Below are 26,905 nucleotides of genomic sequence, written 5' to 3' on the forward strand. Positions count from 1 at the left end.
CACAGGAAACCCCCCCAGCAAAGGGCCTGGATGTTAGAGACACAGGATCTGAGAGAAGCATCTGTCTTAATTTCTCAATTGGATAAATGGAAGAAACTGGATGGAAAATACTGTCAGAAATATTTCCTTTGTACACACACAGGAGAACAGAATTTTCAGCCATGCTATAGAAAGACATAATCGACACTCTGTTGTAAAGTTTACACAGAAAGAAATGGAATTTTTCAGTGGTGTTCGAATTCATGTAAATGGTGTTTTGAAAGTGTACAAGATGGATTGCCCACAAAACATCCTGTTGCTAGCAGTGGATGCACTAGACAGTTAGCAGCTCTGTGTCCACCAGAGATGGGCAGTAACGCGTTACTTGTAACGCGTTACTGTAATCCGATTACTTTTTCAAGTAACGAGTAAAGTAAGGGATTACTATTGCAAAAACGGTAATTAGATTACCGTTACTTTCCCGTAGGAACGCTGCGTTACTGCGTTACTAAAACCGTGATTTTCTTGCGAGAATGTCTCATGACAGTGACATAAGCGAGTGTGATGTTCGTGACAACAGCTGTGTGCAGATCAACAATGGATTATATATCGAGTGCGGAGAGAGTATGAGCGTGCAGCGTTTAAAGCGTGGAAGTACTGACCTTATTTTGAGTTTGATTCGTAAAAAGTGACAAAAACATTAGTATCCGCTGTGCGTGGGAAGAAAACTTCTTTTTACAGCGAAAAAAACCCCTAAACTTCCAAGCAAGCACCGAGTAGCTACGACGTAATGGGAAACTCACAGAGAAACTGCGGTATCCTTCCACTGACCGCTGCAGCACACCTGCACCAGGATAAACCTCCGCCTACTCTACTCCTGCTTTACAGGTGAAAATAGAGCAAAAGGACCGCTAGTCTTTGACTTTATTTATTTTCTGCTGTGTTTTACTTGCATCTGAAAGAGTGAGTGTAAAGACAAAAAAATAATTTAAAAAAAAAAAAAAAAAAAAAAAAATATATATATATATATATATATATATATATATATATTTATTATTCAATTCAATTTCAATTCAATTTTATTTATATAGCGCCAAATCACAACAAATGTCGCCTCAAGGCGCTTCATAGATACAGAGAAAAAATTATGTGCTGGAATGTGCAGAAAATAGGTTTAAATGTTAAACTAATTTCTTCCAGTCAGATAATGGTGCATATAATTAAAATTTTGCTTCATGCATAAAGTTAAAAGATTAAAACTAACAAAACAAGTTTTAAAAAGAGACTTTTCCATTTGATTACATTTTGTATGATGGATTATGTAGAAAAAGTAGAATTGGGCTGAAAGATCTATCACTTTATCACCTATTCAGGTTGTAAATCATGTTTTTAAAAAGTAACTAAGTAACTAAGTAACTAAGTAATTAATTACTTTTGAAAATAAGTAATCAGTAAAGTAACGGGATTACTTTTTTGGGGAAGTAATCAGTAATTAATTACTGATTACTTTTTTCAAGTAACTTGACCAACACTGGTGTCCACATAGTGAATTTCAGCGACACCTGGACTTTGCAGTTGGGAACTGGCAGGTTACAGAACCAAATCAGACAATATTCTCCTAAGCACCTATGTTGAATGATGTCTAAGTTTAGGGCTCTGTAAAAACAGCATACGGTGGCAAATCCTCAAATGTTAAGACTGAAGCAAAGGTGGCTTTAAAAGAAGGATAATAATCAGGTTCTTTCTAAAACTGACAGAGTAACCAAAATGTGGCAGAAAACCGTATTTTATGTTGAAAGAAATGTGTTTGGGGAATAGTTGCCTTTTAGGGACTTTGTGAATTTTGTACACTTTGTACACCTTGTGCCTGTGTTCTGTATTGATTGTGGTGTTGTAGCAAAAATATAAAACATTAGGTACGTTGTTCAACTTTAAGACTTTTTTTTCCCCCCACAGCGTTGCTTCAAAAGCATCGCTGTACCGGCTCCTAGTGGCACAGCAGCGCTCCATTAAAGCATCAAAAGGATGTACTTATCTTTACTGCCACGCAGCCTTTCATACCTTTCCTGAAGGAAATAGAAAACAGCAGTGCTGATAAAAGTAGAAACATGAAAGACTTTTACAGGACTGTATCCTGATGCTGGGTTTGCTTTCATTTTTGAAAGCTCTGAAATCTTGCTTTCATTTACGGCGCCGGTGAATGACGTGGCGGGTGAGCTGTTTGGCCATCTGTCGCGATTGCCCCAAATATGAAATATATATTTATTTTTTAAAAACTTGACTCATCTACCTGAGATTGTAACGGTCGGCCATCATCACACTTTAAAGGCAAATACTCAGAAGTAATAATGTAAACAACTAAAATGTTTATTAACCGAACTGAATTTTTTTTTCTTTTACAGCAAATTCTTATCACAACACAGTCTTCAAATGACACTTAACCCTTTGAGTACAATTAGGTTGGCCACTCTGATCTGAAGAGTAAGCAGTGAACCAACCAGGGGATTCCTCTGCCATAGTCCACTATAAAACATGAAGTGGCACATCAGGAACTCGAAAGTCCTAAACTTGTGTTATTTTTTTAAAAAGTCAGACATAAAAGGATAAAACACAATCCCCCCCCCCCCCCATTCCTTCCTTCCTTCCTTCCTTCTTTCTTTCTTTCTTTCAAGAACATTTTCAAGATTTTCGATTTTCTTTACATGTGTACATAGTTCTATGTTGTCTGATTCCCGTGAAGTCATGTTTCACTTCAGATCATACAAACATGGTGGAGAAAAAAAAAGCTCATGAATGCAGTGAGCAGCCTGTCCTGGCGCCTAGAAAAGACGCTTATCTCTGCAGGTTCTGATTTCCGAGTCTGATTTCCACCTCTGCCGTCTCTTAGTAAGGGACACCGATTAGAGATCAGAATATATACACACAGGCTAATCAAAACTGTGTTATCCTAAAACAGTGAAAAGACATGAATCTATGACGGATACAATACTAAACAGGTTAGAGCAAGAATAAAAAAATAAATAGTAAAAACAATAGAAATGTTGCTTCTCTCATATTCAGCTTGCAACGCTCCAAAGAAGCTGTGGTAGTGAAAATTATCCTCATAGTCTTACTCTCTTTACAGTGACCTTCCCCTTTACACAGTATTTACAAGCAAAAACAGAGCCTATCCCACGAGATAAGAAACGTAGTCCACTAAAATGAATACATTTTTCATGAACACAATGGGAATTTTTAAAAAACCGCAGAGTTGTATCACATTGTCAGTATGTAAAAGCGCTTACACACAGTTTGCAAACAGTGGTTTTTAGTAGACGTAGTTCATATCAAATCAGTCAACAGAGCAATCTGAAACTTTGTACAATTATCTGCTTTTGTTTCCTTTGATTTTTTTTGTTTTTGATGGGTACAGAAAACATTTACATCATATTTTTTTCCCCTTCTGTATGTGTACTTTGTCCACAGTTGACAATTTCGGTATTAGAGTGTTTAGAGTGTAAGGAGAGGTGATACAAGGACATCGTGGCTAAGGAGGACATGCTGTAATAACTGCTCTCAACTCCAAAAAGCGAGGTCATACCTAAAACTGTTTTAAATACCAGTTAAATTACATAAAAGGTTTTTTTTATATATATATATATATTAAAGCCAGTGCAGACTATAACAATTGTAACATGTCCCAATTTTACCATGAGTTGTCCTATTGCTATGCAAATGAGTTGCAGCTTCTGCATTCTTTTTTAATGGCAAACAAGGGGTGGGTCATCTTGTGGCAACACGCCTGATGGTTGTACAGAAATCTCTTTGAAAACAGCCTTCAGCTCAGTGAACATTTTATTGATGAGTTCATGGTTTTAATTGCTGGGTTTTGGTACAATACCTTGTCACTGAAAAGATTCCATATGAACTTATTGTATAGTATCTTTCAATTACAGGCAGATCCACTCCTCACTGATAGTTTAAAGAAAGCCAAGATGGCAAAGGTGGAAGAACTCACCAACAAAACTAATGACCTAGACCCTGAACCATCCCTTAGTTATGCTGCAGTAGGTTTAGACTTCTGGGGGTCAGGGCAGATGGCTGCCTCTTCCTGAGCCTGGTTCTTCTCGAGGTTTATTGCTGTTGTGGGACTTTTTCCTTCCCACCGTTGCCAAGTGTTTGCTCATTGGGGGTCACCTCACTGTTGGGGTTTCTCTGCATTATTGTAGGGTCTTTATCTTATAGTATAACGCGCTTTGTTGTGACTTGGAGCAATATAAATAAAACTGAATCCCTCTGGTATTCTTTATAGTCTAGGATTTCTACAGAAAAATACTTTTTTTTAAACTTGCCTAGAGAAGATCCTATGGATTGAAATAAAGCCTTTTCCAGGATCTCTTGCATTTGCAGCACTTGCAATCATTTGCTCTTATCCTAAAGTTGTACAAATGAAAATGACAAGGCTGTTTTCTTTGGGTACAAGAGCCAATTTCATTATTATAGACTATGTACCTCTCCAATTTCTTGCCTTGGTACCCTTTAGCCTCATTGGATTTTGTTCATCTCAGTCTCAGACTCTGTTTACAAGCTGCTCCTCGATACCATCTTGTTTGCCGCTATGACAGAAATATGGTACAGCAAGCGGATTACTCATGACGATGGATTATTGTCTTGATAAGACAACTGCAGTAAAAGTTATGTATTTTGGACTAGGCTTTACACCTCCAACTTGGCAAATACAAGTAGATTTTTTGCAGCTCACCAACTGATTTCCATGTCTTCACATTTAAAAAAAAAAATGAAAGTTTCATTTCCACTGTGAAGGATTATCTCAACCTGAAAGCTGTTTTTCATCCTGACACGACGAATGGATTCTTCTGAAGGAGGAAAATGAGTCCTGATATCTGCACTGACTGAGTGCATTAGCATCAAACACGAAGGAGAAATCGAGAGAGAGAAGGCCCTAACTGTCGAAACTTTGAAAAGAAACCCCAGTTATTATTACAGCTGCCAAAAATTAACTGAGTGGTAAGTTGATGCGCAACAAAGGATTACCTAATAACAATTTTTTTGCTTATTTGATCAGAGGGTGAACATGTCACATCAGATTTCTGCAGTTATATAACAATCATGTTATATAACTGCAGCACAAGTCGTGGCCTTGAAACCTAATTTGCTTTTAGTACTCATTTAAAGAAAAAAGAAAAGAAAATAGTGTTGAAAATTTCCTCGGGGGGGGGTCAACATTAACATTCTTGAGAAAAGCTTAAGGACAGTGCAGACAAATGTGGATGAGGGCTGAGGGACAGGGCAGGGGAACAGGAGACTAGAGCATCCTCGTAGCTATGAACGTGTGAACTGTAGCAGTAAAGACTCTCCTGCCTTAATAATCCTGGCTGTCTGTAAACATATTCAACACTTGGTGACCTTCTGGCATAATCAAATCCAGGGCTGCGTGACAATGCTTTAATTATCCGCATCCCTCTCCAGCGCTCACTTTTTGTGTCCCTGCCACCCTGGGTGTGCCATATGGTGCAGAGCCGAGGAGCCCGGAGAGACGCCGCAGAAGTCCAACCCTCCACGAGCTCAGATTTAATCAATGACTATGGCTGGCACTCATTCTGGCCTGCAGGAATCCACTGTGCATCGCCACACACCTTTCAGATGCTTTTCATACCCTGACTGCCGTTGTTAAGTGTAGGCATCTGGCAGTCATCCTCATTTGAAGACGAGACGCTGTGGTTGAGGGAGTGTTAGAAAACTGAAGTGGCTCAGAAGGACAGACATGTTGTCTGTCCCAGTTCAGAGCCTCAGGGATGCGGTTTAATATAGATGGTTCATTTATAGGGTTTGATGACTGAAAGCAGGACTGTTTTCCAGCTACATCTACCAGCAGTAATAAATACCTGTTCCAAGCAGCCACGCTCAAAAGCGAGTCAACATTATTGGTGGTACACTGAATGTCATGGCTTTTTCTGGAAAATCCTTTAAAATGGGACTGATGGTGTCAGAGAATAATAAATTAATACATAATCTCTGTAAACAGATACCTGCCTATCAGAGTCCGTAGGCAAGGGACAGTTTTTCTGGCTTCAGCTTGTAGTAGGTTGTACTTGCATCTGAGTTAAGAATCAGAATTACTGACTATCATCTGAAAATTTAGTTATTGATTTTTTTAACGTATTTTAAGTATTCATAAATGATGTCTGGCAAATAGGCACAGGAAGTTTTATCCGTTGGGTGTTACGCCCCAAGTCTACGTCAGCTGATTAGCTGACAGGTTTCTAGATTGTCAAATTATCAGTCTGCTCTAGACTCTCAAATATTGCAGATTTCAGTTTCTGGGTCCAGGGCCAGCCAGATGTTTTGATGAAACATTAACGATCTATGCAAAGCTAATGTGCACCACTGACATGGTTTATACTTCTACCTGTTTTGCCAGAGAACCACTCAAAAAATGTAAAGATGGAAGTTCGTATATTACGATGTGTTCAAGATGTGACTCTTGTAATGTCAAAGAAGAATGTAGTCCACAACTATTTGGGAAATATCAGTGATGGAAATCATGCTGACACCAGGACGTGAGGTCAACATGTTGTAAATTCATTTGGATTTCACACAAATCAGGACATCCAAAAGCTATTGCTAAGTTTTTAGCACAATATGGACAATATCAGTGACAGAAACAAAAAAACGCTACCCACCAAAAATCTGGTACTGAAATGAAAACTGACCCCACTTCATCATAACATTGTAACATGACACTGAACTACCTCCTGATTCAGTAACACAAAACACAGTAAAGTGGATGCATTCCTTTTGGTTACCGAAGTAATGGATGTTTAGTTTCCTGTAGGCGACCAAGCATTAAAGAGCCCGTGTTTGAGCAAATGTAGACAGACGGAGCCCCTCAGCATCCGTCTGGCTGTTTGTCTCTGGTTTCGGGTTTGAGACATTTAAAAAGGTTTCAACGTTTTGTGAAAGGATGGAATCGAACACAGAGACACAAACACAACACAGCGACTGTGGTGAGAGCAACTCGGGCCTCTGTCTCCTCCTGAGTCACGCACGCACACTCAGTCGCTGTTTGTCGACAGAGGTACAGCATAAAAGCACAGCCGCGACACCCCAGTCTGTCCAGTGTGTGTTTGCAAATTTTCTTTTTTTGTGCACACACTGGCATGCACATGTGCATGCGAGAGTCTGTCTGTCTGTCTGAGGGGAAGGGTCGTCAGATGGTTGAGGGGATGTGGCAGTCCCATAGTGAAAGGAGAAGAAGAGGACGGCACGTGGAGGAGGAGGAGGGGGGGCTTTAGTTGTTCTGAAGGCAGTCGAGATCCACCGAGCAGCAAACGTTTCCATTCTGAACAGAGAGGCATGACAAGATAGGAAAGAAGACAGAGCATTAAATAAGGTGAAATGTAATATACAGTTCCACACTGTGCATGGTAAAGCTAATAACTCACTTCACAACCTAAATCACTTTTATCCACCTGACTTACAGAAGGATTTGGGGTGGTTAACCTCATGTCTCTAGTGTCATTACAGTGGTACCTAGTTATACAGTTTCAGCACTATCCCACTATACGTTTGAGATATCAGACTGATATCATGAGATTTATGCTTTCACTCTAGTACATAGGGATTATGAATTTGTGGTGGTAAGCAGTGGCACATCTGAGAAACTGAAGCACAATATATCTTTCCCAAAAGAAGTTTCCAGTTCCGCTCGATAGTCAGCAGCTCTCGCTGTCATACGGACTGTGATCTGGAGCGAACAGTCGCTATGAAAAGGTTTTTCTGAGGTTAATATCTCAAAAATATGTAGGGTAACGGGCCCTCTGTATTTATGGCCGTGAAGAACATGAGGTCCTGTCTGGTCAGATGTAAAAAATGTCTCCAACAGTGGCACATTGTCTCAGATTGTGTCACGGAGCTGCAGAGTGAAACTAGGTTGGTGATTCAAGAAAGCACAGGCACGATGTGGCCACGTCCAAAAATCACATCAACGCAAAGACTGCTGCAAATATGTATCAGTTTATTTAACAACTATGGAAAGGTTTGTAGATTAAGTTTTAGGTCTATGTATTTGATGTGCTCATTTTGCTCTTTTATGTATTCTGACTGCAAAGAAAACAATTGAAGCCAAAGTGAGGGGGCAGCAGCCTATCTTCACCTAATGAGTGGATCTGATGCGTTCCTGCCGCAGTCATCTGCATGTTCACTTCTTTTAAAGTAAAAATGCTCCTTACATCATCTCTGACAGTCATTTTTCTTTTATGCATTCATCTTAGAACACATATAAATAGACACTGTGTGCCCTCTAGCACACATTAGCTAAATTGATTATGTCACATTTTCAGTCTCAAAAAATTTCTGCTAACAGCCTGTAATGGCTGTCATTACTGGTAAAATTGTGATTTTTTGGAACAGTCTGACATTTTTACATCTAAAACCCACAAGTCTTATCCCATTTGCAGACCCCGCAAGAATATCGAACATAGGTTTAGGGAAAGTGTTTTCAAGTTAGCGATCTCCTGTATACTTCAGCCTAGCATGTTTGCCATTATAGCGGCTCTGCTATGATCACGCTGGTTTATGTTGTGTCCAGCGGACATACGTGTGTGCCTTGCAGAGCCGCCCCTAACCCTGCCAATCAGAACAACCCCTCTGGTTAGTTACTTTTTTGCTCATTGTAATGTATTACAACACAGAGAGCTGACTGTTGGTCTTGGAGTTGGGAAAATTGGCTCATTTCTGTGTTTTCTCTCAGTCAGATGTGAAAACAGTGATTTATGTCAGATCTTTTCCTAGACAGCAACACCGTGCTTGGGCTTCTTGCCCTGATGTACAATGTTTTTGTGGAACTCTGCCATAGAAAGTTAGCAGTCCCCATCACCCCTCAATAGCCTTAATAATAGCAATGCTGACAGGTTGAAATAAATTGAAATAGTCTCTTTACAAACCGGTAATTTGAAGCTCAAAAAGAGTTAAAAAAATCCACACAATTAGTTTGTTCATGCTGCATTGACCTACCTTGCACTTGCAAGTGGTGCAGGGTGATTTGGGCATATGCCATGTGTCTCCGCTGAGGCGGGCGATGCCTGCGGGGTCCTTGCATGTCTGCCGAATGTCATACGACAGGTTGTCAGCCAGGCAGGGGTCTGTGACGCAGCGTGGGCAACATTCGCCCTCTGCCACTGCCGTGTACTCGCACATCAACGTGGGGCAAACTAGAGGCCAGCAGTCGACCTCCCCTTCCTGCAGAGACACAGGCAGTGATGAAAAAAAGCACCAGAATTGCTATAGCATGTGTGAATTTTCTTTTGGGTTTTTTTTAGTGTGTGTTTGTGTGTGAGACAGAGAAAGAATCCAGTTACAGATCTCACGCTGGTCTGTTGCCACATCTCTAATTAGAGAGGTGGTAATTTTCACAGCCCTCATACACACACAGTTAACCAGCAGATCAGGGAGTGGTATAAATTAAAGCCCTGCTCTGAGCTTCATGTTGGAGAGGAGGGTTTTGTCTTTTTGATGTGATCTGTGTCTTCCAACAAAGCTCTTCACCACACTCAGCATGAATGCCTGCTTTTATTTAAAATGGACAATAGCTTCTGTGTGAATGTTTGTGTGTGTGTGTACAAACCATGCAGCGGCACTGCTGGCAGCCGTACAGCCAAGATGCTCCGCTGCGGTAAAGTGTGCGTCCGCTCTGATCCAGACACTGGCTGCTGGGCCTGTTGTCACATCCAGGACAGCAGAACAGATCCTCTTCTGGGTCTCCACAGTCACAAGGTCTCCGCCTGCAGTACGTCTGCCCATCCTAAACAACAAACGTCACACACACCAGGGTGCAAACTGGCTTAAATAATGTACGTAGCTTATCCTCTCTGTATATTCTGGGTTGTAAAATACAATACCCAATACACAATAAAGGTGTCCCTCAGTAAAACAAAGGGCTTAAAACAATGTGATTTATATAAAAATGAAATAATGGGTCTATAAACATGAAATATTACTGTGAACAAACACAGTTTGAGCACTTTCCTGAGGCAGATTTTTACTTTTGTGTAAATGATCCGTCATTGTCTTTGACAAATGGGAACAAAACAATAACATGAACACCAAGCAGGCTTTTAAAGCACGTTGTTTATTTTTTCTAAATTAAAATTTAATATCTGATTTATATAAATATGTCTGGACTAAAATTAGTAACTTGTTAAGCACTTTTGACAACAAGTCTTGCTGACAGTCAACCAAACTGGGTGGGGGGCATCCTCTACTGAGAGCAGGTCTGGACCATGGATGATATAAAGCAGGTTTGAAAAGTGAGGATAATGCGAAAGTGCCTTGAACCTGCATTCTCTCTGAAGGCCACCGGATGGTAAAGCTGCAGTTGTAAAGACTTCTATGGAAAAGTCTATGAAAAAATTGCTACAGTATCTGTCTTGATCTCTGTAAAGAGTTTCCTGCTAGCTTCATGGCTCAGTCACTTGTTTCGGGTTCTATTTAATAAAGAATGACTTCTTTTTTATAGATCATGGTGAAACTCTGTTAAAAAATTAGGACTTGTCAGTCACAAGTCATTAGCTAATGGGTTTCACAGTCAGACAAGCTCCAGTTTGTTGAAACCAGAAGGGTGATGGTGAAAATGCTAATCTTGAGGCTTGAGTTCGAGACTTTAGAAATCAGTGGTTGATGTCATGGTAGATAAGCTCACCTTTTATACCGTCCATGGTCTACATCTGCATCTCTTTAACTTATCTTATTACCCAAAGCCTCGCAAGAGCATGGTGCTTCCACCATCATCATCATCATGTTTGGTTGAAGGGATGCTATTGATTGGATGTTGATCAGTGTCTGGATTGCTCCATTCCAGGTGTTTGGAATTGTCGCCACACTGTCCTTCTTTAACATTCTCCCGCATTCACAAAGGAACTCTGGCTCTCAGTCAAAGTCACCAGTGGGTTCTTGGTTGCCTGTCTGTTATACAGGGTGGTGTCACGTAAAGGAATGTTATTTTTCTGTCACTGTGTTATTATTCACATGCACGGCCATTATTTCATCAGTACTTCATTAGTCTGCATCACTTATCATCAGGTTATCATCAATATTATCATGTATCATTTATCATTTAGTATATAATAACACATTCTAGATATAATGCTCTATCATTCATAGCACCAGCATAGATGTGGGTCCACAGTAAGTCAGATGAGGACGCTGAACTTTCGGTGGCCGGGACCTACAATCTTACACAACTGCACACTCGTCTTACACAATTGTTATGTTCCCAAATACTGATGATTGGAAACATCTGGTTTTAAGTCTGGGAAAGAGTTGTTGTTCTGAAGAAGATGACTCCCAGGAAGTGTTCTGACGTCATAAAGGCTATAAAGCTTCCTGTATTGAGCCGAATGGGGAAGTCCGGCTTCCCACACTGTATAATACGTGTGTGTTTAATAAATCACTTTTTGGACACCCCCTAGGACTCTGTCTGCGCTTACTTTTCTTTCCAAATTAAAAAGAACCATTACAGTGGGCCATTTATATGGATACACTGTAATAAAATGGGAATGGTTGGTGATATTAAAGTCCTGTTTGTGGCACATTAGTATATGTGAGGGGGCAAACTCCTCAAGATGGGTGGTGACCATGGTGGCCATTTAGAAGTCGGCCATCTTGGATACAACTTTTGTTTTTTCAATAGGAAGAGTGCCATGTGACACATCAAAATTATTGGTAATGTCACAAGAAAAACAATATACTAATGTGCCACAAACAGGATTTTAATATCACCAACCATTCCCATTTTATTACGGTGTATCCATATAAATGGCCCACCCTGTAGGTGGACAGGTCTAGAAAGTCTGTTGGTGGCTGTCGAAAATATTCAATCCTTCATCATCTCAGTAGATGATTCACTCGACATATGGCTTGAGGTTCATACTGACTTAAACTGACAAAAACTTTGTAACTTCACTGACAGGGATTTACATTTCCTATTTATGTCCAGTTATTTCAGTTAGACACAGATGTGTTCTAGTCAAGATATAAAAGCATCTCAAGTGTCATTGATAGAAGTGGGACGCACCAGAGCTCAATAGTGTGTGTCATAACAAAGAGCCTGAAGAACAAAGAGCATAACAAAGAGCCTTTTTAACACTTTGATTAATAATTGAAAACATCTATAATAAAATCCTCTGGTGATGTTTGTCTTTCTTTTTCTTAAACTAAGTTTTTTTAATCTAATATAAGCATCAAGAGAACACTAAATGGCTAAAAGACACTAAAGATGTAGAAACATACCTATGGGTGATTTCATTTTCTTGTAACCAATTTTACATTTTCCCATTTTAAAAAAGCAATTTAATAGCACTCTAAATGAGACTAGAAGGGGTTGGGCGGCAAAGTGAAATGCAGAAGAATCCAACTGATCTGCCTTTCCAGCCACTGTGTCATTGGCTCCCTGTCTGTACCTGGAGAAAACTTTATGGTCCATTTTACTCAGCACAGCCAGCACTGTCTGGCCCCAGGACGGCAGTGTAATGGAGATGTAAAAATGTTACATAAAAAGGCTGTTAGAAAATGTATGAGGGCCATAAAGTCATTCTGCATACCATTAAAAGGGCAATACAGAGCCAATGTTTTATCGATGCATATTGTCCTGCTACAGTAACTTGTGAGTCCCGGGGTGCCGGTACTGATGGCCTTGGTCTTTACAGTTACAACCCTGGACTTGCTGGGGAAATTACTGCCAATTGTATCGTGCTGGCAGAAAATATGAATGCAGGCTGCTCTTTTTAGTACAAGGAATACGACCACGCCTGAATGCCAATGACATGCATTTGTGCCAATCAAAACAACTTTACTGCTCTTTTCAATAATAACTGTTTGATAAATTTGATGACTGCAGACAGCAGTCTTTCTTTTAAGGAGGTATGATATGTACAACATAGTCGTACAGAATATTGTTGGAATTTTCTCAAATTAATTCACTTAGGGAGCTTGTTGATCTTTGTAGAACTTTTATAGAACTCTAAAATGTTATTTATTTTTTTACTTAACTTGATTTTCTGTTTCTTTTTTTTTATTTTGGTTTTTCAATCTGGATGACGCTGAATAAGGAAGATCTTTGGTTTTAAGTCTCACTTTCATTTCACATGGCAGTGTGTTTGCACAAATGTATTCCTCGCTGTCATCTTTGGCTGTAGCTCAGGCGGAAGAGCGCCAACCTTCTAATCTACTGATTAGAAGGTTGGTGGTTCGATTCCTGGCTTCCCCTAGTCTGCATGCCAAATATTCTTGGGCAAGATACTAACCCCAAATTGCTCTCCGATGCATCCATCGGAGTATGAATGTGGGTGCGAATGTTAGTTAGAAAGCATTAAGAAAATGTGCTTGCGTGAATGGGTGTGAATGCACAAGTTGTGTAAAGCGCTTTGAGTGCGCAGAAGAGTAGAAAAGCACTATAAAAGAACCAGTCCATTTACCATCTTTCTAATTTGTGGCTTTTTCAGTCTGTTATTTCTGATATGTTCATCTTTAATTTCCCTCTCTTTTCACAGACTACACTAACTTTGTGGCTCCCCTACAGTCACAAGCGATTTTCATTGCTGGTCCCAAGACACCAGATCACTGCTTGCTTACATTCAGTGAGCATCCTATATCAAACTTCCCTTCAACACCCCTTCAACAGCTGGAATAAAAACCAACGTACTTGTGGATCCATAAGTAAGTGAAAGACTCTTTAGCATGTATATTTTAATCTTGTAGTAAAGCTTTTTCTTTTCTTTTTTTTATGTCACTTATGTCACACTACAGTAAAACTACAACAGCAAAGCCAATGATTTCCTGGGGATTGCGTTGAATTCTTTCACATTTGCAGCTGCTGATTGCACAATTGCAAGCATTTGGTTTTGGTTTGGTTTTCTGGCTCTGAATGTAAGATTTGTTAATTTGATGGTTTGTCACAGTTAATCGCTACCAGATAAAGAAACTTCAAAATGATCACCAGAGTGATTCCATTTCAGAAACATAAACAGGTAAAAACAGAGGCTTCAGTCCTGACAGTTCATCACTGCTTTTGCTACTTGTTGAAGTTCAGGTTCTGGCCGCTGGGCTGGGGTTGGCATGGACTCAACTATAAAATCACTCTGGGTTCTTGGCTAGCTTTCTGTTAGCATGCTGTCTGTGCAGATACTTGCAAAGACCAGCAGTTGTGTTAGCATTAATCAGGTAGTTCTCTTTCAAACATTCGTTAGCTGTCTCGCCATTCCAAGCCAGCTATACCAAGCTTCCCTAACATGGCATGACTGCTGCCCAGCTGCCCAGAATTCCACCCCTGCGGTAGAAAAATCTCAGGTTCAGATACACATGATGATTGTGTGATGTTCAACATGCCTAAGCGGCTGTTTCCACACCGGGTTCATGCGAACACTGCGCTCGCTTTACCCTGAAAAGCCTTTGTCAAAGGCTAGCCCACCAGGCTAGCCTGTCGAAGAAGAACTCAATGCTGTCTCCAGTCGTTGCACCAATGGAGCACATTGAGTTGGCCACGCAAGGCACCAGGACATCGTCCTCCTACTGGTGGACGATGCCGAGGTCAGCTGCAAAAGCTATGTTGTCCTTTTCCCCCAAGGCTAACAGTGAGCCACACCGTGAATTCTCTGAGGGAGCATTGGAGCATCTCATTTCGGACAAGGATGAAAACATTTTATTTGGCCCCTCTGGTTGGAATTCTGCAACACAAGGGGCCAATTGTGAGAACCTTGGCACACAGTCCCACGGCATGGAGCTACATTGTAAAACTGGCAGCTGAAAAGCTGGCAATCCCATGGCCCACTTCCTCCAAACACGAACTGAAATCAGTTGATTGCAACAGAAGGAAAAAAAACCATATTTGCTTGATGTTTAATTTTCTTTCTATCCCCTGCGTGTGCACATAACTGAAGAACCCTTGCAATGCAAATTATAATGTGATTACAGTAACGTACTCCCTTGTAACGCATTAATCCCAACACTGGCTGCATTATCACAAACATTTAGCTAATTTCCAACTTGACGCTAATTTGAAATGTAATGAAGCATCATAACTTATAAGTACCAGAGAAAGTTTACCCAAAGTTTTTAACGGGGCAGAAATTAGATATCCTAGTGGCAAACTTCAAAATATATAAGCCGATAAAGCATCGCTGAGACAACTGCTCTTAGCTGGTATTTCAGGCCAAATAACTCTCTGTCTGATTTGGATTAATCTCACACTCCAATGCTTTCTTCAAAAAGAAACATCTGATCAATATCCCACTTTCCTGCTGCAACAGTGCACCATCTCATTCTGGCTCCTGAGCACATAAAAGAGTCATTAAGATGCCAAAAATATTTGTCACACTGTAATGCAGGCTAATCATAAACAGATGGGAGAAGAGCGTGGGGATTTTTTTTTGTATGAACGGTATGAATGGTCAGAAATGTTTCATACTTTGTGTTTGTGTCATAACTTGGCATATATTAGCCAAATTAATCTACACACTTAATTGCTATGTGTGCTAAATACTTAGGGGAGGTTTTGAGATGTGTAGAAGGCACAATGTGTGGATGTTAAAGAGAATTTTTAAGTCTTATTTGTATAGTTTTGCTCATCCTTCTTATCAGTTGTTACAACACCATAGCCACTAAGTTTATTGCTGATATCACCACCTTTACAGCTTTGCTAATCTTTGATATGATTCCAATTGAGTTGTTTAGAGGATTTCGACAAACTGCTGGTAACAATGTAGCTTTGTTTCTAGATCTCAGCTTTTACTTAAGTATATTGTTGTTTTGTTACAAATAAAGGTTCTTCCAGACAGTGAATGATTACTGCTGGAATCAGCAGGATGCAACTTTGGCACGGGAACTCCTGGCTACTTCCTGTCCTACGAGCCTATAAAACACAGACTGCTGCTGTCAAACTACTGCTCTGCATGCTGTTAAACAGAGCAGATTATAGTGTGGAGTAGAGGAATTAAGCATAGAGATATAACTAATATATGCCTTGCCTACTGTTGTAAAATAATGAATCTTGTTTATAGATCCAGATGGGTAACAGTAACAGACTTGATGCTGATATTGCAAGCCTCTGTTATTGATCTGTCTGGCCTCTGCTGGCAAGGTTTTTATCATTCATTGAACCTCAGATACAGTAAAATTTCTCCAGGGGGTCAGAGACACGATTATGGATCTCCAGCTGCATTGTTGTAAAGAGTGAGAGAGAGAAGCTGAAAAAGTTTAGCTGTCATGTCTGAATGCAGAGACAAAGCCAGCGTGCATTAATGAGACTGGCTGCTGTTCTTCTCTTTGTTAACTCTCACCTGAGGAGCACAGTTGTGGTAGAAATATTCAGAGTAAAAACAATGGAAGCACAGGAAACTGTGCAATAGGATCAGTCCAGCAAAAATTGCAAAACTAATTCACTGAAATTAAGAAAGAGGTTAAACTAATGGAAGAGGAGATTTTTCTGCGTTCCCTACTAACCAAACTCCACTTTCAGCGTTTACTGTTCGAGTTCACTGAACAGCCAGTGCACATGTTACTCATGTTACTCATGTTGTGACTGTATTTTCCGTATTGTATTGCTCCCACGTTTATAAAGCCAGTTGCATTTCCAGTGCTCCTGTATTTTCTGGAATATCAAATGTATTTTATAGAATTACAATTTATTAAATTGATGAAATTTCATGGAAAATGACTGTTATGTCAATGATTTGATAAGTATCTGATGATAAGTGTAATTTTGTATTATTCGATTAGTAATTGTGGAATTCCACAGGGTGGTGTGCTGGGACCAATAATATTTACATTATACATGTTTCCCTTATGCCAGAGGTGTCAAACTCAAAAACACAGTGGGCCAAAATTCAAAACTGGAACAAAGTCGCGGCTAACCTTAATATCTATTGAAAAAAAAATCTTCCTCTAGATATAAGAATGAATCTTTTCTTATGGACTCAAACAAGTTTTGCTGAAAAACTGAATATGGAACAAGCAAAGCTTAATACTAAACAATATATATATTCAGTGTTGGGGAATAACGGAATACATGTACCGCCGTTACGTATTTAAAATACAAAATATGAGTAACTGTATTCCGTTACAGTTACCGTTTAAAAAGGTGGTATTTAGAATACAGTTACTTTGTTGAAATAAATGGATTACACGACGATACTTCCCTGTTTCATATTGTGGCGGGTCAGGACTGTTTGGGTTTTGTTTGACAGGTTTGGTTGCCATGGTTACAGGGTGACGCTCTCTCTCTCTGTGTTTCCTGGGTGAGAGAGGCCTTTTTGTTGTTGTTGTGCTAAGCTAATAGGCAGAATGCTACAGGTATAGCTCTAAAGAATGTAGCATCATAGGCAGTGTAGTCCATGCTGCAGGGAGAATGGACTGCCATACACATTATGTGTCTGTGAGCGAGAGAGGGAGATAAAGGAAAAGTCAGAGCTGTCATCGAGCAAAAACGGGAGCTGGAAGCATGTAAATATAATAATAACCACTGCAGCCAAGAAGAGTGCCTGACGAGCCCAGTTCAAGTAAGCTATTAAGACTCGACTGTACACCATGTTCGTGTTTTCCTCCGAAACAATAAGTTCCGTTGGAGCAGCGTTTCAACGCCTCTCTCTGTCTCTCGCAAGCAAAGTTGACCCAGACAACAAAGTAAAGCTAGTTTTCGGCTACGAGCCGACACAGAACCCACCGTATTAGCCAGAGGTCCCTTTACTACGGTTCGGAGCCGCAGACCTTCAGTAACAGTAATAAATCACAGCAATAGTACATTCATGTAGTTGTAAACAGCATGATAATATATTAAGTAATCCAAAGTATTCAGAATATGTTACTCTCATTGAGTAACGTAACGGAATACGTTACAGAATACATTTTGGGGCATGTATTCTGTAATGGAATACATTTTAAAAGTAACCTTCCCAACACTGTATATATTAGCTGTATAATACCAGTAGGCCAGCTCTAATAGTAATTTGATTGATTTGATAGTTTGACACCTATGCCTTAGGCAGGATTACTGAAAGGCACAGCATACATTTTCACTGGCATGCAGATGATACCCAGCTTTATCTATCCATGAATCCAGATGACACACACCAATTAGCTAAACAGAAGGAATGTCTTATATACATAAAAACATAAAAAATTAGAAACATCCTGTCTCAGAGTGATGCTGAAAACTAGTTCATGCATTTATCACATCTAGGCTGAACTGCTGTAATTCATTATTATTATTATTATTATTATTATTATTATTATTATTATTATTATTGTTGTTGTTGTTGTTGTTGTTGTTGTTGTCTTTAAAGTGTCTTATAAAGTCTTCATTTCCAAACTGCAGCAGTGAGAGTACTGACAGGGACTAGAAAGAGAGAGCATTATCACCTATATTAGCCTCTCTTCATCAGCTACCTATTAAATCCAGAATCAAATTTAAAATCAATCTAGTCTGGGAGTCATTTCTCTATTATTATAGGGTTTTTACCTTCCAATATAAAGCTCCTTGAGGTGTAAGGATTTAGCAATATATAAATAAAAATTTAACTGCATTGAATTGAATGTCAAACTACTGACTGGTGCTCACATGGTTTTATATATTTTTTTACTGTCCTTGGATGACCAAAAAGCTATGATCCACCCATAATACACCTGGTCATAATAAAAACTCATTCATGGGAGGTCAGAGACAAGATTATGGATCACTTTCAGTTCCTGGTTGAAGTTCAAAAAAAAAAAAATCCACTGTTAACAACAGTATCGCTTATTGCAATAAATGTGTATGCACGTCATCATGTTCTATACCTTGCAGGAGCATACAGCACAGCGATCAAAGCTGGGTTTCCAATCTTCTCCATTGCGCCTCATTCCTTCTTCCTGTGGGCAGTCACCACTGCAGCCTGGACCAGATGTGCACACACAGTCATAGCCTCCTGGGAGGTTCACACACACACTGTCATTCCAGCAGGTGTGTGTCTGCAAACTGCACTCGTCAATGTCTGGAAAACAGAGAGTAATCCATAGTAAATAAATGCCGGTCTTCTGTTTAAAGTTAGTTCTGTAAATGTAATTGTGTGACTAACAGTAAGGGTCAATAAAAGATCAATGGAAGAGAAAGAAACTGAGATCATAAAGTCATAAAACCAGTTAGGGGCGGGGTGTGCTTGACTGAATTTACCAACTTCAGACGTTTTTGTTCGTGTTTCACTTTGCAAAGACGGACCTCATCACACCACAGATCTAAATATGACGATGTTTGTGAGAAGGCGCAACAGTTTGGATAATGAAACCAGTGAAGTTCCCAATACACAAATGCCACCACCTCATTCATTTATTATATTTATTTCTCTGAAAGTGCAATTAAAGGCAGTTCTCTGTCTGAACGCTCAACGGCAGTGATAATAATAAGGTAAACTTGGTCTAAAATCACAGGTATTATCTTGTTGATAAATCTGATTTCAAAGTATGCTAGTATTTACAGGTCTTCCATTCAGTGAATATCCAAGTTTTTCCCCCCTCACACATTAATCTTTATAATTCTAATTCTCTTTATTTTAGACTATCACACTCCTCTCGTGGGATGGTGTAATATTCCTTTTTCTTTGACTTTTCTAACAGGACCATCTGCATACAAAAACAATATTATTTTGCTCTCTAATTATTTTTAAGATACATGACAAAGGGCATATTTAGCTTCTAATCAAAATGCACTGTGCAAACTCTACTACTTTGCTTGTCTAAATTATAAATTTGCAGCCTTTCTTCGTGCCTGACACCTGTTAGTAGAAGCACAAGTACACATTAATTACAATGAATGGATTATGCTCAAGATTAACCTTTTTTCCCCCCCGAAGAACAATCGTGTTCTTTTATCCGGTCCTTGATACCAAATGAAGCACATGTATTACAACACAAAATGCACTATTTTGCACATCTACACATGGGAATGTTTACCGTGTGGGGGATGTGGTGTACATGCACGTTCGATTTTTTTTCCCCGCACATTATTGTGGATTCTGGAAAATATCTAATGTGACATTTATGATGTTTACAAATCTTTATTTTAACTCCCACGTGCAGTCACTCCGTCAAATTACAGCATTTAGTTATTTTAGTGGCAGCAACTGAATTGACAAGTTGTGGTCAGTTAGGGAGGAGCAGCCAGAGTGCTGGCATCAGGCAGATTATACTTTGCATACATACTGGAATCATAGCTTTAGCTACTTCGTTTATATTCTCTTAGCCGATTTGGCCGAATCATCAAAGGATCTGCTCAGTCAGCTTCTTTCCCACTTTTACCCACTTGAGATCAAACAAACTAATCATAACAGAGAGAGCAGATGGCATTTTTCTCTGCTCTTTTTTATCAGCATGGCACAGGAAGGAAGGTGCCAAATGCCTGTCCATAACTATTACCAAGCCCTATAATTTAACTCACTTTATCCCCACTAAATGTGAAGTAATCGGAGAAAAAGGGAAAAAACAATTTTCTTTTAACAGCAGTTAGTTTTTTTCCTCTTCCCTGCTAGAGCCTGCTGCCTGAAGTCATCAATCACATTCATTCGGTACTGGCCGCATGCTAGCAGTGTTACAGGAGCAAATTGTAAAAGCAGAAAAAAAATTTAAAACTACATTATAAATAGTTAAATTCCTGATTTACTGTATACTGAAGCATTGTACTCCCACTGGGAGGAAAATAGTCAACAGGTCAATTTACATTCGACTCAAGGTGAGTGATGACTGTCAGCACGGTTAAGAAGACTGATTTCCACATCACCATGTTTCCTTCCTGATTCTTACTGTTCACATTTCCATCAGATGATTTTTGGACATGCCAGACTGAGCTCTGCATGATTACACTGCCTCAGCTTTGTTTTTTAATTTGTATACAGTACTGTGAAAAGTACTTGCCCCTTTGCTGATCTTATTTTTTTTATTGTTTTGTTATCTTTTGTCACCTGTGTATGTTTCAGATCATCAAACGTATTGTAATATTTCTTGACGCATTCTCAATCATCCAGGAAAATAAATCTCCAAAAGTTGATTCTGTTCATCTGGACGTAGCGTTTTCTGGGAGAAACGTTTCGACACTCATCCAAGTGACTTCTTCAGTCTCAGCTGACTGCAGGTTTCCCCAATCTTATAAACAGTACATTTGCATAATGACTGAAACCAGCCCACTGAAGGAACAATGGGCTGTGATTGCAGCCATTCCCCAACTCTCTGTGAATGGTACTCATGGCCATTGATCAGTGGTCTTTGATCAGTGGGTTTTGGTCAGTGGTTGTTGATCAATGGTCATGAGAATTTGCATAATTATGATTAAGGAACTGACCTCACAGCCCATTGTTCCTTCAGTGGGCTGGTTGCAGTCATTATGCAAATGTACTGTTTATAAGATTGGGGAAACCTGCAGTCAGCTGAGACTGAAGAAGTCACTTGGATGAGTGACGAAACGTTTCTCCCAGAAAACGCTACGTCCAGATGAACAGAATCAACTTTTGGAGTATTGTAATATTAGACAAAGATAACACAGGTAAACACAAAATACAGTTTTTAAATGATTATTTTATTATTTGAGAGAAATTTTGAGAGAAAAAAGCTATCCAAACACACCTGGAACCTATCTGAAAAAAAAAAAGCCACAAGAAAGAGACTGGGCAAAAACGGCACCCCTGGGAGAGTAAAAACCACCGCTGACCAAAAAGAGCACAAAAGCTTGTCTCCCATTTGCTAAAAAAAAAAAAACACATCTTGATTCCCAAATACTAGTTTCAAATAAAGGTTTTTGGAACTTTTTGTAAAGTTTGGCTCCTGTCACATCTGGCATAAAACTAACTACTAACACATCTTTAGAGTGGGGTACTCCGGCCTCAAATCCAATTGACGCATCAGTGGTAGGGAAGCATGTTATCATACACAACATCCAACATTTCACAATGTAACGGCTGTGGCTCAGAAGGTAGAGCAGGCTGTCTACCAATTGGAAGGGCAGCGATTTGAACTTCAGTGTCCTTGAGTGAGATCCCAAACTCCAAATTGTGCCTGAGTGTGAAAATCAGAAAATACTTAAAGGCATAGACCAAAGTACTGTATGAATGCGGCTTGTAGTAAAAAAGTGGTTTAAATGCTCAACTACAGTAGAACAAACATTTCTATAAGTACCAGTCCACTTAATGTACAGATTCTTACATCTTACTTGCTTTACTTTAACTATTTTCTGGTCTATAAAACCCATTTTTTTTTGTTCTGTCTCGATAGTAACCATCTGACTATGACTTTTCTCACAAAAAGAAAGGTGGTTTCTATTCCATATCCAGAACTGTGTGCTTGAGATGACCATCATAGCAAATTTTTACCCCCACTGACATCACAAGAGTAGAAAAAACTGTGTAAAACTAAGCATTTAGAAAATCTCAGGTTTTTCTTTTGCTTCATAGGAATTACATGTACAGAAAATGTAAGAAAGAAAATGTCCCACGTGAATATTTCACATGGCTCGCTAGGCCTTTAACTATTCCCATTTCCCCCAAATCAATAACAGACATCAACATCATGGTTCAAACAAGAAGGCATGTGCACAGTTTTAGACATGTCTTTAATAACACCAAGACACAGACGAATGGGGAGTTTTTAAAGCACAGATATTAAGAAGCTGACTGCAGTAAAGATCCCTTTATTGAGCTATAGCTTTGTACATACTCACAAAAGTACAGTTAGATGGTAAAGTGTCTCTCTCTCTCTCCTTGCCTCCAAATGGTCCTAAGCCAGGTTCTGCCAGAGGTTTCTTCCTGTGAAAAGGGAGTTTTTCCTTCCCACTGTTTGCAAGGGCTTGCTCATAGGGGATTTACTGGACAACTGTACCCTCAAACACACAATAATAACATGGACTGAACCACCACTCACAACCACTAGCACTTTATATAGCCTCTGTAGAAATTATCCACATATCTCACTTATCTTAACTGCACTACTGTATAGTTCTGTGTAAATAATCATTCTGTACATACGATAATTTTTAATCCTACAACTGTTTATAACTTGCATAGTTCACATTTCTGTATAACTGTATATCTCAGATTTCTGTATAGTTTTTTATTTCATATTTATATCCTGTTCATAGCCTGTACATAGCTTGTACTCACTACAGCCTGTACATACTTATAGTTATAGAATATTCATAACATACTTCATACCGTGTACATTATAACATACCATAATAGACCCATTTCTGTAATATACTTACATATCTATATTATTGCTAATATATATTGTAATATATCTATATCATGGCTAAAGCACTTCTGGATGGATGCAAACTGCATTTTGTTGCCCTGTACCTGTGCATGTGCAATGACAATAAAGTTGAATTCTATTCTATTCTATTCTATTCTGATTGTTGGGGTTTTTCTGTATTATTGTAGGGTCTTTACTTTACAGTATAATGCACCTTGAGGCAACTGTTGCTGTGATTTGGCATTGTATAAATAAAATTACATTAAATTGAATTGAAAAGGTGTTTGTAGTGAGTGCCAGAGTGCATCTTAAATAACACAGCTGATCAGGGGCAGCTGTAAAGTTTGTACTGCTTTATGAATTGTGAGTGAAAAACACAGCCAAACAAATGTAAGGCGATTTATTGCTACCTCAATCAGTGCTTACAAGCTAATATTAACTTGCTATAAGACTGTAATGTTATCAAAGGACACACTAAAGCAACAAAAACACATGACTTGTACCTTTGGAGTGTTACACTGACATTTTTAGCACCTCTGGCACAAGTTGCTCAGACTGTTAACACCATGCAACATATATTTATGTTACTGCTGGTGGAAAATGATGAGTGGTACCCAGCAGGCAGACCTGCTTTGTGTGGATACATGAATCTTGGCCAGTGCCTGTTGCCAAATCATCCCCAACAATGGTGACACTGCTTAATGTATAGCGCTCTAATTGGTTGCAGTATCAAGTTTGCACGATACAGAGAGATAGAGATCAGAAAGCGGCGCAGTCGGGAATTTATTGTGCCAGCAACAGACTATTTGCATACGCTAAATGAAATCCCCATCAGCCAGTCAGACTCACTGTACCTCTGCTGGTGGAGGATTAATGCTCTTCATGCTACATTCGCCACATTCAGCCACAAGCTGCTGCTCACAGATGAAGCCTGCCCTCACATGTGGCCTACGAAAGACGACTAAATACAAATAGCCCTTTAGAGTAACCATCTGAGCACAGCCAATCACATGTAGAACTTACACTTGCAGTTAAATGTGCTGTTACACATGAAAGCACTAATCCTGCGTATGTACATGATAACACACATTTACAACAAGCGCACAAATTACTAAATCCCTCTGACAGATGCTGGTAATTATAGAGCTTCAGAAAGCTTGGGTATTTTAGTATTTACACTATTTTTCTTTGGTATGTCTCCAGGCAGTCCATATGGAAAAGGTCACGTACACCACAGAGAGAGGGAAAATGATGCAGAAACCCTGTCTTGCAGGGAGACAGTGCGAGTTTATGCGGTATTATCCTCATCTTTATTCACAATCTGTTTATTAAAGCCACCTGTCTCCCCCTAAAGCATTAGGCGTAATGAACGACTGTCAAAACGCAGCCCATGCAGCTTTCAGTCACAGCCTCACCACAGCAGAGTTGCGTGGCACAATGCAACACTATACAGTGTTTTGCCTGGGGCATCGCGACGTGGTGTAGCCAAGCCAACACACAGAACTAAGAATGCAGTGAAATCTATCGTGAGAAAACACAATATGACGGAGAGAGGAAGGCAGACTATGCGGATGTGTTTGAAGCGCCTGTGTGACAGCTGATTAATGGCCCTCTCACGCCCAAACTGAGGCAGAGTGCACTTAGTGGCTTCACAAATAAAACACTCTTGTAGATCCATGTGTCACACAGCAGGATGCCCTCAGAGCAGCTGAGTCATTTGCTCTACGTTCAAAGACAGAAATTAATGCCAACGTTACAACAAAACATATATATTAAAAAAAGTGACACGTCCTTTTCATACAGGGCACACATCCACCAACACTGTATAATTCCCTAATTTCCTTTTTTGCCAAAACACAGAATATTTCCGACTGATTACCACTTGAGTTATTTTTGCCACCACATAACCGGAACCTATTCCAGTTTATTTTAAAGTAATATGTTAAAATGAAGCTATTTGAGTTTTCGATTTGTGTGTCCTAACCTCTTTGCTATATGCAATTACTTACATTTGTACAAAGAGTCTCTAATTCTTGTCCCTAGCCATCTCCTGCATGGCTGCAAGGGTGCAGGGTAGGGAACACCTCTGACATTTTTCCCTCCACATGTTTCCTGACTGTTTTGTTTGGCTAGGGTGAGTGTCAGTACTGGTGGCATGAGGGTGGCCTGAGGGCCCAACGTCCTCTAGTGGGCCCTGTGCTCACTGCCTGCCACCGTGGAGCCCGACTGGCATTTGCCGTAGAATATCAGAATTAGCACAGGTCCACTGCTGGCGACCTGTGTTTCTCACAGATGAGAGCAGGCTCACCCTGAGCACATGTGACAGACATGAAAGGGTTGCACCATTTTTTCATTTTGATTTTTGGGATGTCTTTGAATTCCGCCCTCTGTTGATCATTTCCATTTCCATCAAACAATGTAGCATCCCTTTGTTCCTATCACATTACTCGATCCATGTCAGTTTAGATATCATGAGTGTTTGTTCCCCCCATTGAGCTCTGAAGTGTTTTCCAAGTGTTTTCCTACTCCCACCTCCTTAACCCAATATCAGTAAAAGGACAGGATTTGGCATTTTATGCATAGATCTCAGTGGCTAATGAAAAGAAAAACAAAAAACAAGTGAATGAGAAGCTATCCACATAGAAGCAGTTCTGTGTACGAAAATATGAAAGCAATCATATCTCATAGATATTCATTTAGGGAGGGTGCTGGTTCATCAAAAGTCTTTGAAGTTTTCCATCTCCACACTGTTGCTCCCACAAACCTTTATTGTTAATCTGTTGGATATTCTGTAAAAAAATAATGACGAGGAGTAACTGTTTCACCCTGTGCGGTGGTGACACGCTCTTGGCAAACACAGAGCCAACGACGTGGTTAACTGACTAGTATTGCTGCTCCCTGCTTCGAGCTGGCTTTCTTATTACAAAATGCTACTTTATGTTCGGTTGACTCATGAAGGGCTGTTGGAGGGATATTGTGGAAGGGGGAAAATCCTGTTAAAATGTCATTTGTACTTATTTCCCCTGCCGGCTTCCAGCCTAATACTGTAAATTGGGCGGAGAAAAGGTGGCGGATATACTATCTCTCCAACATGCACTCAAACGCATCAGACACGTACCATCCACATTTATGAAGCCTAGAAAGCAACACAAGTGCTTTCACTAATCACACCACTGCATACGCCAAATTTCCAGTCATAAAGCCTCAGAACACAAGAAAGTTAACATCCAGTTAGACTTGCTTGAAGACTCATGACTGAATGTGCACATCAGAGTAACTAAAGACCATTAGATGAAGGCAATCAACCATATTTATGCATCGTATTATCATAAAGACATCTCATTACACAGTGTTTTCTTGTTGTGCCACTAGACACTTGATCAAATAAATACTACTTCTTCTGATAGAAGTACAAGAAAAACTATGACCCCAAAAAAAGCGGTGCACTTAGGGAAGGAGCTTTGTGGAATGTGTTGAAATTAAGAACCAGAGTGGAGAAGTGGATTATATTGCAAGAAGGATTTTCTACAGCAGTTCCTGATGCTTTATTCACAACAACTGAAACCATCACGATCCACAGCAGCTGATGTAAGCTCTCTGCAGCTGCCAATATCCATGTAGAACCAAGCCACCATCATTTCAGAGCTGCAAGATTATATGGGCTGTATTT

The 26,905-nt window shown here is 39.7% G+C and overlaps 1 protein-coding gene across 1 annotated transcript in view; it reads right to left on the minus strand.

Moving 5' to 3' along the window:
• Positions 1-2,325: 2,325 nt before the first annotated feature.
• LOC102787874 (protein kinase C-binding protein NELL1-like) overlaps positions 2,326-26,905 on the minus strand; it is a 299,433-nt gene continuing 274,853 nt past the window's right edge. Inside the window, exons 17-20 of the mRNA XM_087840916.1 lie at positions 18,805-18,998; positions 9,605-9,781; positions 8,995-9,219; positions 2,326-7,321 (exon numbers count right to left, since the gene is read on the minus strand). Of these exons, the coding sequence (XP_087697042.1) occupies positions 7,271-7,321; positions 8,995-9,219; positions 9,605-9,781; positions 18,805-18,998 (647 nt within the window). The 3' untranslated portion in view covers positions 2,326-7,270. The remainder of the gene's footprint in view (positions 7,322-8,994; positions 9,220-9,604; positions 9,782-18,804; positions 18,999-26,905) is intronic.

Source organism: Neolamprologus brichardi, chromosome 1 (assembly GCF_056152115.1).
Source record: "Neolamprologus brichardi isolate AB-2024 chromosome 1, ASM5615211v1, whole genome shotgun sequence".
NCBI lineage: Eukaryota > Metazoa > Chordata > Actinopteri > Cichliformes > Cichlidae > Neolamprologus > Neolamprologus brichardi.